Source organism: Pelmatolapia mariae, linkage group LG7 (assembly GCF_036321145.2).
Source record: "Pelmatolapia mariae isolate MD_Pm_ZW linkage group LG7, Pm_UMD_F_2, whole genome shotgun sequence".
NCBI classification, from domain to species: Eukaryota; Metazoa; Chordata; class Actinopteri; order Cichliformes; family Cichlidae; genus Pelmatolapia; species Pelmatolapia mariae.
The window spans coordinates 30,573,319-30,590,537 of record NC_086233.1 but is presented as its reverse complement, the minus strand read 5'-3'; the positions used below and the strand labels follow the sequence as shown (position 1 = coordinate 30,590,537).

General features: G+C 44.6%; 1 protein-coding gene across 1 annotated transcript; it reads right to left on the bottom strand.

Annotated features, from left to right (window-relative positions):
- Positions 1–2,644: 2,644 nt before the first annotated feature.
- LOC134631732 (heat shock protein 30-like) lies at positions 2,645–3,329 on the bottom strand. Its single transcript, XM_063480288.1, has one exon. The coding sequence runs from the start codon at positions 3,266–3,268 to the stop codon at positions 2,645–2,647; it is 624 nt and encodes a 207-aa protein (XP_063336358.1). The 5' UTR covers positions 3,269–3,329.
- Positions 3,330–17,219: the final 13,890 nt, after the last annotated feature.

The window sequence follows — 17,219 nt, the reverse complement described above, 5'->3', positions numbered from 1 at the left end:
TCTCCACTGGGAGGAGCTGTTTCAGAGGAACAGAACCCCATTTTTGCTGGTGAAAAAAATTTAATCACCATCCATAACTTGAAATGTGTACTAATTTTTTTTTTCAAATTTCCATTTGCTTTGACTGGGAAGAAAAATTATATCTACTAAACGAATATCTGATTCATACTGATGAAAGGCCAGCAGGAAAATGACCTCTTCTTCCTCAGCCCTCAACCTGCTCTCACCAAGACTGAAAATTACAAAAAATAAAAATAAAGAGCAAAACTCTGCATTACTTGAGAAGTATATTATAATATAATACTTACCAGAATATCCATTCTAACCATATATACAGTGTATTTGTTTTTCACAAGGCCATTGATTCAAATACGAATTTAAATGCAAACATTTGAGGTAATCATCAGAATCTGAATTAGAATCAGAAGACTTTATTTATCCCCAAGGGGCAATTAACATACAACAGAGCAGCATGGTGCTGAAGAAAAGGACAGGGCATAAACAGGCAATAAGAGTGAGATAATAAATACACAGAATATACAGTATATACACAAGTTACACAGTTTTGAAATTAAAGTGAGTGAAAGGTGAATAAATAACTGTAAGTGTAAAGTGTCGGCAGTATAAAAAGAGTGTAGTTTATGTTTCTGGTGAGGGAAATGGTCTTATTGGCTGGAGTTAAAAAGCAGGGTGGCTTTGGGGACAAAGGTGGCTCTCCTCCTCTCAGTCCTGCAGGAAATGCAGCGGAGGCGTGGCCCAGAGGGGACCTAGCCTAAGTCTTAGGCTACGTTTACACTGCAGGTCTTAATGCTCAATTCCGATTTTTTTTTAATCAAATCCGATTTTATTGTGTGGTTGTTCACACTACAAATAAAATGTGACAGCAAACGTGCTCTAGTGTGAACCCTCAAAGCGGCCCGCATGCGCAAAAGAAGACGTCACACACAACGTGTTGTTTAGACCCAGACCAAACAGTATTGTTTGACTGATGGCCTTAATATAAAGACTTGTTTCGGACTTTACGTTTCCCAATTTTGCTTTAAGTTATAAAGTTATTTTGTTATTTACATATGGCCTAATAATTATCCTTATTGCTGTTTTAGAGAGGAGCGGTGCTTCAAAGGATAGTTGCAGATTTCTGTCAGAATCTGCAGATTATACAGTACAAATAAAATGTTCACGTTTCTCCAACGTTGTCTTCCCAACAGTTTCACTAACATCCACACTGGATGGCCAGGAAGCGTTCAAGAAGTCTTCTCGGGCGCTGATAATTGGCGTCTGTCTTGTGTCAGTGACGTAAAAGACGGATTTAATGTGATATGACCATTCAAACAGCAGTTGCTTTCTAAAACATCAGATATGTATTGGATTCAGTACCACATACGAAAGTGACCTAGATCAGGTTTGAAAATATCGGATTTGTGCTGTTCAAACTGTCATACCGTGATCGGATATGGGTCGCAAAGTGTAAAAAAAAGGTCGGATTTGATGCGCTTTCGCCTGCAGTGTGAACGTAGCCATAGATGCACACCATTTCCCCAGAAGGGGTCCAGAATCTTCAGGAATGTTCTGGTCTTTGCCACAGATCTCCACTGGGTGGAGCTGTTTCACAGAACTTCTGACGTCACTTGTGAACTGAATGCACTTCATGTCTGATGTGAAAAGCTATTTGTCTACTGATCAAAAAATGTTTGGGTTCATGCTGATATTTTTTAAACACTAGTTCAAATCAATTCTATAATCCAAAACATATTATTAAAATCAAATAACACGAACTCCAAATTCTAAGAATGTGTAGAAAAACAGGTGAACATGTTTCAACATATAGCCATTACCACATATATCCACTAGGATGGGTTGTTTCTCAAGAGTGCCGAGTTCACTTAATAATTCTTAATAAGAATGTGTTTTTGCAAATGTGTTTTGCTAGCTTCAAATAGCATGATGTTAGTAATTATCGCATGTGCAGTATATAATTGTTGTTAAATTATATGGTGAAATAGTCTGGCTTGTAAAATATTTGCTCAGTTTATCAATATTTGGTACATTCTTCATGTTTGTTTGAAGGCTGTAACTTTCATTTGTTTAATAAATTACTGGAAATTGAAAAGCAACACACACACACAGAACTTGTGGAAACTAATTGCACAGTATTTGATTTTTCTTACTTGTGAACGGAATGTTCTGTTGTTCACTTTGACATCGAGTGTTGTCACATTTTCGGAACAGACAATAAGATTGCATGAACTACTCTGAAACCACTTGGTCTATGAAGTGTTAACTCAGATAAAGCCAGGAGCTCATTCATCAAACCCAGATGGTGTTGAATTAAACAACAGCTTTCAGTCTGAACTACCAAATTCAATTTGTCCTCATTTGTTTCTATTTTTATAAGCCATAAAGTTTAGAATTTTAGAGCTGGAGAACTTGGATGCATGGATCACAGGACCTCAATAAAACTCCTTCTATCCTCCTCTGTTCTTTTTTTCTTTGTTTGTTTTTAACGTAGGACTTAGAAAGAAAGACACAGAAAACATAGTTAAGCTTTGATAAAATTTATTTCTCAACACATGAAAACTGAATGAATATCAATACAAAAACATTTATTTTACACTGGTATCATTTCATGTCTCAGTCCATGTTTTCAGGTTAGTCCTGTGTGCTGCTGTGTGTCTCTGTCCTGCTGTCTTCTGCCTGTGAACACACACTCTGCTGTGCTTTGTCCTCTGAGCTCCTCTTGATAGTCAGCTCTCTCAGCCTCTTCAACACACGGAGCTTTGGCTGCCTGGATGTGGAGCTTCCCATCTGGAGACAGGTGGCAGGTGATGGCTTGAGGGTTCAGTCCTTCAGGCAGCTCAAACTCCTGTCTGAACTCCTGCAGTCTGTAAGAGTACGAGCCTTTCCCGTCCTCCTGCTTCTTCTCTGTCTTGCCGCTGACTCTCAGCTTCCTGCCCACCTGCCTGACAGACAGCTCCTCTGGAGAAAAGCCTCGAGTGTCCAGCGTCAGACCAAACTTGTCTCCCTCTTTCTCCAGCTGGTAGGAGAATGGTTCTACAGCCATGCTGCTTTGGAAAGGCTCTGTCTCCTCCAGGATCCTGTGTTGAAGTTTATCCATCAGCTCCAGACTGCTGCGCAGCTCCTGTAGGTTTCTCTGCAGGAGATCCTGCTGGTAGAACAGAGGCTTGATCTCTGGCCACAGACAGCGTACAGGCCAGTAGAAGTCCATGAATGGACTGAGTGCAGACTGGACTCCATGAGAGCACAGCATCTTCAGTGTGTTTAGTGTTGAGTCCTCTTGCTGTGAGATGAAACCCTGTTCAGGTGTCTGTTTTCTTCTTGGTGTTGCTTGTCTTGCTTTCTGTCTCAGCAGTGAGACTGTCCCAGTTTATATATACTAACTGGAGGAGGTCCAGAGTCTTCAGGAATGTTCTGGTCCTTGCCACAGATCTCCACTGGGTGGAGCTGTTTCACAGGATTTCTGACGTCACACGTAAATGCTACATATTTCAGATCTGACATCAAGTTTTTATTGTTTACTTTGATTATTAATATTCAGTTACATTATTTAAATTTTTGTTCAAATGCGATATTAAAAAACCACAAAATAAAACCAACCACACCTCCAAAATTCAAGAACGTCTAGATAATCTTTCATTGTAATTGCAGAACATAGTGCAGTTTGATGCATTTATCACATATAACCAATTCGTGGGGCTGTTTCTCAAGAATACGGACTTCAGTTAATGTTCAATGTAGGATCAAAACTGTACATCTTTAACATACTTTATTAAATTGCTACAGTTGGTTGTTGATAATTATCAGATTTAAAGGATTTATTTATTTATTTTTTGTCATTCTCAGCTCAAATGATCTGACTTGTAAAATGATTGCATGTATTAGGCAATACTTATTTTGTTCTTCATGTTTCTTTGATTTCTGTAGCACTGCATTTGTAAAATAGACTGCTGGATATTAAAAAGCACGGCTCACATAGACCTTGTGGAAACTAAATGCACAGTTTTTATTTATTTATTGTTTTTTTAACACCTGAACTGATGAATGTTTTCTTGTTCACTTTGACATGCAGAGCTGTCATTTGTTGGGAACCAACACAAAATTAAAACTACTCACATGGAGTTAAATACTAAGTGGGGTTTTTTTTGGTCTGCACAATCAAATCCCATTTTTATTATTTCTCCAGATTGAGAGAAGCAATAAAACGATTAAATATGTCTGCTTTTTTCTTTAAAGAAACAACAATAATGTTTCTACAAGAATATGAATGTCAGACAAAGCCAAAATTAAAAGTAAAGGAAAAAATCGATTGAAATCATTTAATCTGTTCATTACTGTAAGACTGAATAAATATGTGTATCTTTAAATCTATCAGACAAAAGTATGTTTATCTTGAAGACCAAATGAGCAATGAAATAACAATCATTTCTGAAATATCCCCTTAATTTAATTTAGCATCATGAGTAAATACTCAGAATGAATTTGTTCATTTCCATTAAATTGCTAAAGTGAAGTTGAGATTATATGTCCATCACAAAGCTTTTGTGTCTGCCGACAGCATACTCCAGCAAAAGAAGGACTTGTTTGCCTGAACAGGTTTACAGTCAGTCGAAGAGCCAACACAGAGAAAGACAGAAGATCACTCAAGTACACAGTCATACCTTTGTCAAATTCAGAATCGCCAGTAAAGTTAACTTGCATGTTGTTGTACTGCAGGAGGAAGCAGCTGAACAGATCCGACACAGATTCAGTGAGAAGATGCAAACTCCACACATAAAGTCCCGAACCAGCCAGCTGTAGATTCGCTGTTGCTGTGAGGCCACAGTGAAGAAACTGTGCTAACTACTGCACCATCATCATGGATACTTTGAAGTATCTTTCTTGGTAATCAAGCTTCCTCCCACAGTCCAAACATATGCTTCATTTTAGATTGCATAATGTGAACATGAATGACATTCATTCTCTCAGCATTAACCCTGTGAAAGACTGGCAACTCTTCCAGGGTTTTACAGGACTTCTGACATTACTCATATGATTTCTTCATTACAAGTTTTTACCAGTGATTATAAGAGACTACAAGACTACCAAGCTTAGATTTGAGGGAAGCAATATTCACTCATGGTGCGAAAGTTAAACTCAATTTTTAGTGGAAATCATTCAGCAGAAAAAAATACAGACCTGTGGTGGACCACTAGAGGGCTCCACTCACACCCAGTGTTGAGGAAGTGTGTTCCTCTGTTTTGTGGCGCGATATGTTCAGTTGATGTTGGAGACGTTGATGCTTACCTCCACATTGGTGACCCCTGACTCGAGCATGCAACGGGCCGCAGATAACGCAGACTCCGCTGTGGAGGCATCAGCGGCCGCCGGACCTCCGCCTCCTGTTGCAGCTACGTTCGCTGTGGCGCTGAAACTGCCGGACTTTTAGCTCCATGATCCCCCGTCGTGGTTCGTACACGTGGAGACTCAGTTCGCCCTTCGCGGCATCTCGGCTGACGACACGAAGTATCACCATGTGGTGGCCTCGCTCGACCCGCTGGCCACCCGTCGCGCGATGACGCTCCTCCGGGACCCACCCGCCCAAGGGAAATACGCCGCCCATAAAGAGCTGCTTCTTCGGCACTATGCCCTCTCCGACGCTGAACGAGCCGAAAAGCTCCTCAACTTGTCAGGCGTGGGTGGCGGTACCGCGCTCGAGCTCATGGAGAACATGCTATCGTTGCTCGGGCCGGATGACGGGGGATTCCTCTTCGCCCACCTCTTCCTCCGCCAGCTACCGGCCGCCGTGAGAACTGTCCTCGCAAACTCCCCGCTTCTGCCTGCGAAGGATTATCGCTCCCTGGCTGAAGAAGCGGATCGCATTCTCCTGGCTAGCCGCACTTTCAACGTTCACGCCCTGGCTACGGACTCGCCGGCGGCGCCTTCCACTGCTCCACCTGCCTCCCCCGGAGCATCCGCCCCCTTGCTGACGGCAGGGATTGCTACACGCCGGCACCGCAGAAATAGCATCTGTTTCTACCATCAGCGTTTTGGCGACAGAGCGCGTCGCTGCCTGCCGCCTTGCGCTTTCACGGCCCAGGGAAACGGACCCGCCAGCGCGCCGTAGCAGCCGCGACCGCTGGCAATACAGAAAGGCTGCTCTTCATAGAGGACTCGCGCTCCGGGAGACGTTTTCTCGTGGACTCCGGCTCCCAGAAGAGCCTCCTTCCCCCTACCGCTGCCGACGGACTAGCAGCGAACTGTGGGCCGTAGCTCATGGCAGCTAATGGCTCTCCCATCAAAACGTTTGGGGAAAGGTTGGTGACTTTTTGTTTTCATGGCCGGGATTTCCAGTGGAACTTTGTTGTTGCCGCTAGCTCTGTACCTATTTTAGGTGCTGATTTTCTGTGCGCTCATGGACTGCTTGTCGATGTTGCTAACAGATGTTTAATTGATGCTCTCTCGTTTTCTTCCCTACCGTGTTTTACTCGGGCCGCCGAACCCGTAATTCGGGCTAATGTAGTGACCTCCGGGGATGCTTTTCAGCGTTTGCTTTCAGAGTTTCCATCGCTGTCTGTCCCTGATTTCTCTGGCACGGTAACGAAGCATGGGGTTGAGCATTATATTCCCACGGTCGGGCCCCCGGTGTTCGCGCGCGCGTCGCCTCGACCCCGCGAAACTGTCCGTCGCTCGGTTTGCTGCCATGGAGCGCCTTGGCATTGTACAGCGTTCGAACAGTGCATGGGCCTCTCCGCTTCACATGGTGCCCAAATCGGACGGTCGGTGGCGGCCGTGCGGAGATTTCCGCCGTTTAAATAATGCCACGGAGAATGACCGTTACCCCATCCCCCACATTCAGGATTTTTCTGCCAATCTCGCCGGAACGTTGATTTTTTCTAAAATTGACTTGGTGCGGGGGTATCACCAAGTTCCCGTGCGCGCCGAAGACGTTCCTAATCGCGTTCGGTGTAGGCGCGGGCGAAAACGCCCCAAACGCCCCTAATTTAACGCGTGCACATTCGCACCTCAACGCGTGTCCAACAGAAATCCATCGCGCCTCAAAATTGCATCGTCTCACGCGCGTGAACCGGAAATGTGGGAGGAAGTTGTGCCAGACGGTATCTTTGCTAGATGGCAGCTGCCGAGCTAGCGCTTCTCTATTTACTGTGGAGAGCAGAGCAGCGGCGTTAAGGACGTCCTCGCATTACCTGGTTCCAGTCCTCCAGAGGCGTGAGCAGTTTGAGTTTTACCACTTGCCCCAGGAGCTGCGCCTGGATGACGGCGATGACAGCGATATCACTGTCTTTCACTTGCCCAGTTTGAGGACCTGCTGTCCCGCGTCGGTCCCAGAATCGCCCGCCTAGACACCAACTACAGGCGCTCAATCCCACCTGCAGAGCGCCTGTCCATCTGCCTGAGGTTAGTAAAAGTGTTTAATACGGTAGTCCTTTATTGATACCTGTGCTAATATATGCTAAACCATCCGTTTATACACTGCTAACATGGCTGTGGTATGCTAACAGTGAATGCCGTCGGTGTTTACTGATAGCAAACTGTGGTATGGAGATGACTGTTTATAATATTTCTAGTGATACTCAAAAGGTCTCATCAAGTCCCGATTTAATTCGATTTATGCTGTTATCAGTGTTTGCAATGATAGCATGGCTGTGGTGTCTATCAGTGTATGCTCTCGGTGTTTGCTGATATCAAACTGGTATGAGGACTACTGTGGGTTAACCTTTGTAGTGATACTCGCTCCTTTTTTTTATTTACACCTGGTTTAATTCTGGTATAGTTGAATATTTGTATATAATCCCTGCAGCTGTCAGACTCTATAACAGGGGTCACCAGCCTTTCTTAAAACTGAGAGCTAGATGAAATTGTGAACAGTTTGGTTCATCTGTAGTTATATGGTTCTATCTAGCATATTCTATCTTGATATGCTGTCTTATCACAGGTTAATTTTTCAAAAATATTAACAATGATTTAAGCAAGGAAAGGGCTACATGTCAACATACAACTCTTTATTTCTATTAATGTCTTACTTCATTCCTACCTGACTGACATGTTGAGGGATTATGAGTGATTGGCTCACTGTAGTGGTAAAAGTTGCTACCAATCAAATTATGATATGTTAAAGTTAAAACAAAACACAACTGTTTTATATTATATCTAATATATATTATGTAATTATCCTTATAATTACAAAATGTTTTATGTAAGATTTATGATTTGTAATTTAAATCTGACATCACAAAAGTGTTTTGGAATTTGAATAATGTATTTTGTAACTGCAGTACACAATACTAATTTTGAACAATTTTGTCCAGGTCCCTTGCCACCGGGGACTCCTTCAGGACCATCGCGTTCAGTTTCAGAGTCGGTGTGTCCACGGTGTGCCAGATCAGCCCCCAGGTAGCGACGGCCATCTGGGACTGTCTAGTAGACGACTACATGGCTGTGCCTTCACCTGGAGACTGGCGGTCCATCACAGAGGGATTCCAGGAGCGCTGGAACTTCCCTCTCTGCTGTGAGCTCTGGATGGGAAGCACGTCCAGACAAAGGCACCCCATATATAATATAGGAGACACACACATTGATATACACTAAATATTTATTTCATTTCTTTTTTTGTGGTGCCCAAATTTACGCACCTGCTTGATTTTGTTTAAACAATTATTGCACACTTTTTGTAATTCCAGTAAACTTCTTTTCACTTCTCAAATATCACTGTGTGTGTCTCCTGTATGATATTTAACTGACATTTTTTATTGTAACAACCAACGCTTTATACAGGAAAATACTGGCTATTAACAAGGTTGCCCAAACTTTTGCATCCCTACTGTATTAGTATATTTTGTCATTAGTATAATATGAAATAAATTCTACATGTGTGAAGTCGTGTGCCAACATTTGCTGTGTAGTAGAACTGAGACATTAGTCATTATAAAAATTTATTTGAAATAATATTAAAATTCTCAAACAGAAAAACATTAAACATAAATATAATATAAGTATTTACAGAGAGACAGGAATAAAAAGGACCCAGCTGCTCTCCAGAGCAGGAACAAGGCTGAGGAGGAAATGCTCCATTGGAGACTGGCGTGGCCTCTTCAGGGACACCAGGATGGCCAGCTCCACCGCCGATGGACCGTCCTGGGACCCGTCCCTCATCTGCCTCTGAGCTGTCCTCCTCTCTGGGCCTGTAAAACAGCACAAAACACAAAGAAATGAGAAGGCTGATGCTAGATTTTAATTTCAACATTGGAAAAAAAAACAGAATATAATCAGATTGGTTGTAGACATTTAGTAAAGGTGATCACAAGGGAATCCCACCGAGTAAAAAGTTATCAGTGCATGCTGTACATCTGATGCTACAATTACATACCTGTGGGTGCAGCAGCAGGAGCTCAGGGACTGGGGAGCAAAGAGAAGCAACAGGGGATGCTCTGCTGCAGAATCAGTTGGTTCTATCAAGACAATATTAAATGTTAACAGGTTTTAAACAATAGTCATAGAGAAAGTATATACAGTGGTCCCTCATTTATTGCAGCAGGGGTTGTCAGAATAACTAGCCCCTCGCCACGCACTTTATACACTTTTGTCCCCACACACATGAACATTAGTCACAGTTCTCACAAGTTGATTCTCAAAGTGCAAACCTTTGTAGATTGCAAAACGTAAAAGTATTATTATGCCGTGTTTTGTCTTCATCTGCCTGCCACTTTCATGCGCCTTTTTCCCTCGCGGTGCAGGTGTGTATTTCCGAATGAGGGTCATAGTTATGGGTGTTTTTGTGCTGTTTTATCTATTGGATGTGATGGTTATCAAAACAAAACATGATAAATTTGACAAGCGCAGGAGACACGACACGGAGGAGATTTGTCAATCAGGCTGCAGAATGCAGTGCTGTACGGTGCAAAAAAAAAAGAAAAAGAAATCAGCGAAAAAGCGAGGCAGTGACGGATGAGCGGGACCACTGTGTGCTGTTTATTAATAAACAAAATATATTCCTATATGACAACATGCATAAAAGCAGAACGGTATTTGTACATCAGTGGGAAAATAGCGGTGGCTTGCTAGCTTTTGTGCGGCTTCCCCGGGTCAGTGAAAATTGTAAAAAGGGAAATGAATGAACTTACCAGGTTGCCCGATCTCTTCACATTTCTTCCTCCAAGCTCGGTCCTTTATATTCCTGTCTCGATACAGAAAGCAGCTGGTGTCGTACAGCTCCGGGTTGTTTGCTACGGCGTTGATTAGCCTTCCCTCCATTGAAGAATGAAGGGCTTTGGCTGGATCTGCCCCTTTGACCTAGGTCACAGCCACGTCACCAGGCTCCTGATTGGTTGTCGCGGCGTGATTTGACGCTGGAGTTCAGATTTTCCAACTCGAGCGGTAGAGGCGAAACACGCGTATGCACAAAATGCAACACAAAAATTTACGCGCGTGGTTTTTTTCGAGAGTCAAACGCGCCCCACGCGCTACACTGACGCGCGTTTTGGCGTTTTGACGACGCAAATCTGCCTCCGAATTTTCGCTGGACGCGCAATCGCGTGTCATCGCGCTCTTTCCATTGACTTTACATGTAAACCTGACGCTCTGGCCGCCTCTATCGCGTTCGGTGTGAACACACCGTAAGACCACTGTCATTACCCCGTTCGGCTTGTTCGAGTTTTTGCGCATGCCGTTTGGCCTGAAAGGTGCCGCCCAGACCTTTCAGCGGCTGATGGACTCAGTTTTGCGTGGGCTGCCGTTCGTTTTTGTTTATCTGGACGATATATTGGTGGCCAGCTGCTCAGCGAGCCAGCACGAGTCCCATCTGCGCCAGGTTTTCCAGCGTTTGGCAGCGCACGGCCTGATCATCAACCCTTCCAAGTGCCAGTTTGGGTTGCCTGTTCTGGATTTCCTCGGGCACCGCATTTCCGCTGAAGGTGTGGTTCCGTTGCCCGACAGAGTCCAGGCCGTTTCAGCTTTTCCGCGCCCCACGTCGGTTAAAGCGTTGCAGGAGTTCTTGGGGATGATAAATTTTTACAACCGCTTTCTCCCCAGAGCTGCCCACCTGCTACAGCCACTCTATGCTGCCTTAAAAGGTAAAATGGCCTGTATTTGTATAGCGCTTTACTAGTCCCTAAGGACCCCAAAGCGCTTTACACAACCTGTCATCCACCCATTCATACACACAATCACACACTGGTGATGGCAAGCTACATTGTAGCCACAGCCACCCTGGGGCGCACTGACACGCCAAAGACAGCCAAAGATCCGGTTGACTGGCTACCAGAACGCGTCCATGCGTTTTCCGCAGCCAAGTCTGCGCTGGCTGACGCCGCCCTGCTGGCACACGCCGCCCTGCTGGCACACGCCGCCCTGCTGGCACACCCGCTTCCGTCGGCGGAGATCGCGTTGACCACCGACGCGTCCGACGTGGCAGTGGGTGGGGTGTTGGAACAGCGGGTTTCAGGTCTCTGGCAACCGCTCGCCTTTTTCAGTCGTACGCTACGGGATGCCGAACGCAAGTACAGTGTTTTTAACAGGGAGTTGCTGGCCCTGCACCTCGCGACACGACATTTTCGTTTTTTCCTCGAGGGTCGCAACTTTACTGCATACGTTGACCACAAACCTTTAACGTTTGCGATGTCCAAGGTCTCTGACCCATGGAGTGCACGCCAGCAGCGCCAGTTGGCGGCCATTTCGGAGTTTACCACAGACATTCAGCACGTGGCTGGTAAGTCCAATCACGTCACTGACTGTCTGTCACGTGTGTTGGTTTCTCCGGTGTACGTCGGCGTCGACTACGCTGCTATGGCCGCTGAGCAACGTGCTGACCCAGACATCCTGGCCCTTCAGTCAACGAAAACGGGCCTCGTGCTGGAGGACACCCCGGTGTGGGACGGCGGTCCGCGCTTTCTTTGCGACGTTTCCACCGGCCGCCCCCGCCCGGTGGTTCCCCTTTCGTGGCGTCGTCGTGTTTTTGACTCGGTGCATGCCCTCTCTCATCCCGGCGTCCGGGCCTCGGTCAAGCTGGTCAGCGCCAGGTTCGTTTGGCCGGGCCTTCGCAAGACGGTGAAAGAATGGGCGGCGGTTTGTATCCCATGCCAACGCTCGAAAATCCACCGGCACACGCAGGCACCCCTCGAACCTTTCCGTATCCCCGGTAGGCGTTTCGATCACGTTCATGTGGACCTGGTTGGTCCCTTGCCGCAGTCACAGGGTTTCACGCACCTTTTGACTGTGGTGGACCGCACGACCAGGTGGCCGGAGGCGGTACCCCTGGCGTCCACGACAGCGGCGACGGTGGCCAGAGCATTTTTGTAGACGTGGGTTTCCCGTTTCGGTCCCCCTGCTGACATTACCTCGGACAGGGGCCCCCAGTTTGTTTCTGAGCTTTGGTCTGCTATGGCTGACGGCCTGGGGGTCAAGGTCCACCGCACCACAGCATACCACCCGCAAGCTAACGGGATGTGCGAACGGTTTCACCGGTCTCTTAAGGCCGCGCTCCGGGCTTCCTTAACAGGTGGCGACTGGGTCGACCGTCTTCCGTGGGTTTTGCTGGGATTGCGTAGCGCGGTTAAAGAAGACCTCGGGGTTTCCCCGGCTGAACTGGTCCTCGGCCAGCCCCTCCGGGTCCCCGGGGAATTCTTGCCTGAGAGCCCTCCCCCATGTTTTGATGCCTCTTTGTTGCCTTTTCGCCCCCCGAGAGACTCATTTCCTGTTCCCGGTCCTGTGCACCACTGCCTGCCTGACACTTTTGTTCCGAGTTCGTTGGACTCTGCTCGTTTCGTTTTCGTCAGGCACGATGCCCATAGGACTCTGCTGCGTCCACCATATGACGGGCCACACAGGGTTCTTAAACCAGGCAGCAAACATTTCATTTTGGACTTTGGCGGTCGGCAGGAGGTTGTCTCTGTTGACAGACTTAAGCCTGCACATGTTATGCAAGAGGATCAGGTGGTCCCGGCCCAGGCCCCTCGCCGCGGCCGCCCACCTGCCACCGGGCTGATGGATTCTGTTTTTTCCCCCAGGAGCGACGCACAATCAACGGAGTCCGAGTCGCCTGCAGCTTTTTCTGACCGCCAGTGCCAGCCTCGCTTCCGGGCTGGGTTGCCCTCTGTCAGTTCCCCACCCCCCCGGTTCAGCCGTTCCGGCCGTTTGCTTAAGCCCCGGGTCCTGGACTAGTTCTGCTGGGTGTTCGGGGGGGGGGGCATGTGTGGTGGACCACTAGAGGGCTCCACTCACACCCAGTGTTGAGGAAGTGTGTTCCTCTGTTTTGTGGCGCGATATGTTCAGTTGATGTTGGAGACGAATAAAGAAGGAGTGAGAACTGAGAGCTCTGTGTCGTTGATGCTTACCTCCACAGACCAGACTTTTTTTTTTTTTTAAATCGACGACTTTTCACGAGTCTGCAAAGAAAATATGAAACACCTCGTCTTCTGTGCTACTATGTTCTATATATAGGGCCCAGTGATGTGAATAACGGCGTTACAAATAACGGCGTTACTTTTTTCAGTAACGAGTAATCTAACTAATTACTATTCCTATCGTTACAACGCCGTTACAGTTACTAACAAGGAAACGCGGTCCGTTACTATTTTTCAACAAACAGACGGTTGACGCTGTGTTCAGCTTACCGCATCTTATATCAGTTGCACGGAAGTAGCTGTAAGTAATCTGGACACTACAGCTTTAAGCAGCTGCGCGCTCCCGCGGACGGCAATCACGATCACTGTCTAGCACAACACCTGGAGCTCAGGGGGCAAAACAATTGCATGAGTGTTGCTGTTTGACTGAGGAAGAATAAAGTAGTCGTGGTAAGTCAATCACATGACCACTTAAAGACAAAGCAACAAGGTGATATATACCAGTTTATAAATTGTGTTGATAGGCCACGTAAAACCAGAGTCGTGATAAACAAGATATACGCGGCGTTTTTTCCTCAATAGTTTCGCCACGTTAGCGCTAGCAAGCACTCTCTGCTTATGAGCAAAAAACCAAAACAAAACAGGGGAAGTTTTAGGAGTGACGGCGAGAGAGAGAGAGAGAGCAGAAAAAGAGAGAGAGCGAGTTTTTGAGATGTGAGATTTGTGACGTTTAGCGTGTTTGGAGTGTGTAGTTAATGTGTTGTCTTGTGTAATTAGTGTGTAGTGTTGTGTATAGTTTTGTGTTGTGCGTTAGAACAATGAGGCGACTGCTGTCTCCAGGTAGAAACAGCAGTGATACACCTGCTGCTGTCAGACCTGCAGGTATCAGGCTGTGATGTTCTCCTTTATAGTGGACACAAAATATTTTTTTGGAGTGGCACAAATAATTTGTGTGGCATCACAGCTAATTGTTCTGTAAATAGTTTGAAATGGTTATTTAAAAAATCAAGGTAAATGGATGCAAATAAATTTGTTGTTTGCAAAACTTGTGCATAGGATTTTAAAATTGACAATTAATATTTGTCAAGTTATGAAATATGATTCATTAAACATGTTTATGGTTGTTACAGTAAAAATATAACTTTTTCTACTCTGATTTTATGGTTTTTGTCTGATTTTAGATCAATTCTGGTTATACAGTATGACAAAATGAGAACATAACTGTAAATTCAGGCACGCGAGGTTGTGCTAAAAAGAATGATACCAAACAAGGCAAAGCAAATAGTTTTTAAAGGTAAAATGTGGAGGGAAAATCAAGAGTAGTAAAAAAATGGCCAATTATACCCTGGACCCCAGGGGGTTAAACGTTCTTTGTTTTTTTTAAAGTAACGCAATAGTTACTTTTCTAAGTAATTAATTACTTTTAGAATATTGTAACTCAGTTACTAACTCAGTTACTTTTTTGAAGAAGTAACTAGTAACTATAATTGAATTACTTTTTCAAAGTAACTTGCCCAACACTGATAGGGCCTTTTTATTATTCTTCCAACAGTAATTTGAGGTTTTATCCACTAGATGGCAGGATCTCCTTCCTCATACATGTACCAGCAAAACTTTTGAAATACCTCTGAAATATGTCTTCTATTATACCATATTTGGTAGTGACCCTATTAAATACTAAGCATAAATAAATTAATTATTTAATTTTCCTTGTTCATTTTCAAGTTTTTTGCAGGCCTTCTTTGTGATTTCCTGCCTTTTAATTTGCACTTTCTTTTTGTTAAAATAATACTTTCCTACTAGTGGTTTTACAGTTTTATGATTAGAAATGAATAACACAACCATGTGATGTAATGATACACATATAATTGTAACATACTGACTCTAGACTACACAATCCAAGATGTACTCCATGTTTTTTCCAAAGGGTAATTAACATTAAAGCCCTCATCTGGATGTATACTTCTGCACATAGAAACAAATTAACAACTGTTTATGTGTCAAATTAAACAATCACAGCAACCGAAATATGTAAAGATATATTTTAATCAATTAATTATTTGCATGCCTTGTAATATGTTGCATTGATAATTTACAGCACTGAATGTTACTTTTGTAAGATTTTCTAATAGCAGTTTATACCTCTCATCTACCCTTACTTATTTTACCTTTCCTAAGAGTATAGAACAAAGACTAATATGATGATGATGCAGAGAAGTAGGGCAGAAACAGCATGGAGCCAGGTTTTAAACCCACAGTCTTTTCAACATCTACTGTGTCTCTCAAGAAAACAAGACAGATGATGAAACCTCGACTGGCAAATACAGCATTTTGCTGCTCAGGGATATTGTGTCATGGTTGGTGTCAATATTTTTGACAGATAAAGAGAATATATGAGTTTTTGGAGTGGGAAAGATACTTTTTCTTTTTTTTTTTTTTTGTCAAGCATTCACCTTTGGATGAACTCTCAAAAGTGGAGGCAGGATAGAAGTGAGGAGGAGGTGGAGAAGAATGAAAAGTAACAAAAATAGAGGAAGGATGAGGAGGAGGAAGAGGAGGAGAAAGCAAGGCTCCGCTCCAAGTAAATCATCTGCATTGTTCTCCTAATGCTTCTTATACGCACCGACACCCACATATCCTGGAAGTGTCGGGACAGCGCCGCACACACAAAGAGAATCCCAGGCACAAATTCACACTTCCTTGTTACTGTCTTAGTTTGTCCCTCACGGAGATGGTTTTTAATGCACCATAATCCCCCTCGTTCCCTTGAACACATAAAAGACATATCCTTCTATCTGTGTAAGTGGCTCTGACGGCCACCAGCTCATCATAAACACACATGCACACACAAGCGCACACGGCCGCCAGCTCATCAACATGCAGTTATTCCTTTGGCGCGGGATCGCAGGCTGTTAATTGGCTGCCAAGCAGAATGTGTGTGTTTCTGTGTGTGTATGTGTGTTTGTGTCTGTACTGCAGAGCTGGGGTTGCTTAGAAATTCCCGTCACGTCCGGGAGCCTCGATTAAGACGTTGCTCCAGTTTCGAACAGACAGACATGTGGGGAGGAGGGGAAAGAGGTAGAGAGGGGGAGAGGATGCAGCAGGGGGGAGAAAGATGAGAGAACTCCAGAGGAGTGGGAAGAGAGAAAGAGAGGTGATGAGGCGGGACTCGGCAAAGAACAAAAAAAAAAAAAAAAAAGGAAGGAGAAGTGAGAGTGAGAGAGAAGTGAAATACTGCAGTGGTCCTGTGTGTGAGACCTAGAGCAGATAACATACACTCTACTGCCTGTCTTATCACTGTGATAGAGTTGCAAAGTAGAAGACAGTATTTTAGGTATGTGCTGTAGAGTTCCAGCAGTGGGAGTCCTGTTCATCTCCTGCAGATACATTGTTAGGTGACTGGCTCACATAGAACTGACAGTCTCCTGGATTAAACAGCAGAGCAACTGTGCTCAAAAAAGGGGGAAAAAAAATCTGTTTCCACGATGAAAAAGTGACACTTACAAGGACATAAGTCAAGCAAGACTGAAAAGGCTCATTTCAGTCAGAAAAAGTAAATCACTTAGTCTCTGTTAGCAGATGAAGTTGTGTTAAGTGCTCTTCACTGAGAGGAAGCTACAGATATCTGATAAAACATTTAGCAGTTTAAATTAGCTCACTTTCAGAGTCCGGATCACTTCTGGGTGATGATGACTCTATTACAAAATTGAACTTAGTATGTTTTGCCTTACAGTTCTGTTTGAATGTCATTGCGGAGCGCAAAAACTCAAATGTTTGTTCAATAGCTGGTATCAAAGCTAAGGCTGGTGACCATGCATAGAATATATATATATACTCATGTACAGATATGTTTAGTGCTGGGCGATA

Bases quoted from the DNA above. Each gene is read 5' to 3' on its own strand.
- LOC134631732 (XM_063480288.1), bottom strand. From the start codon at position 3,268: ATGCTGTGCTCTCATGGAGTCCAGTCTGCACTCAGTCCATTCATGGAC.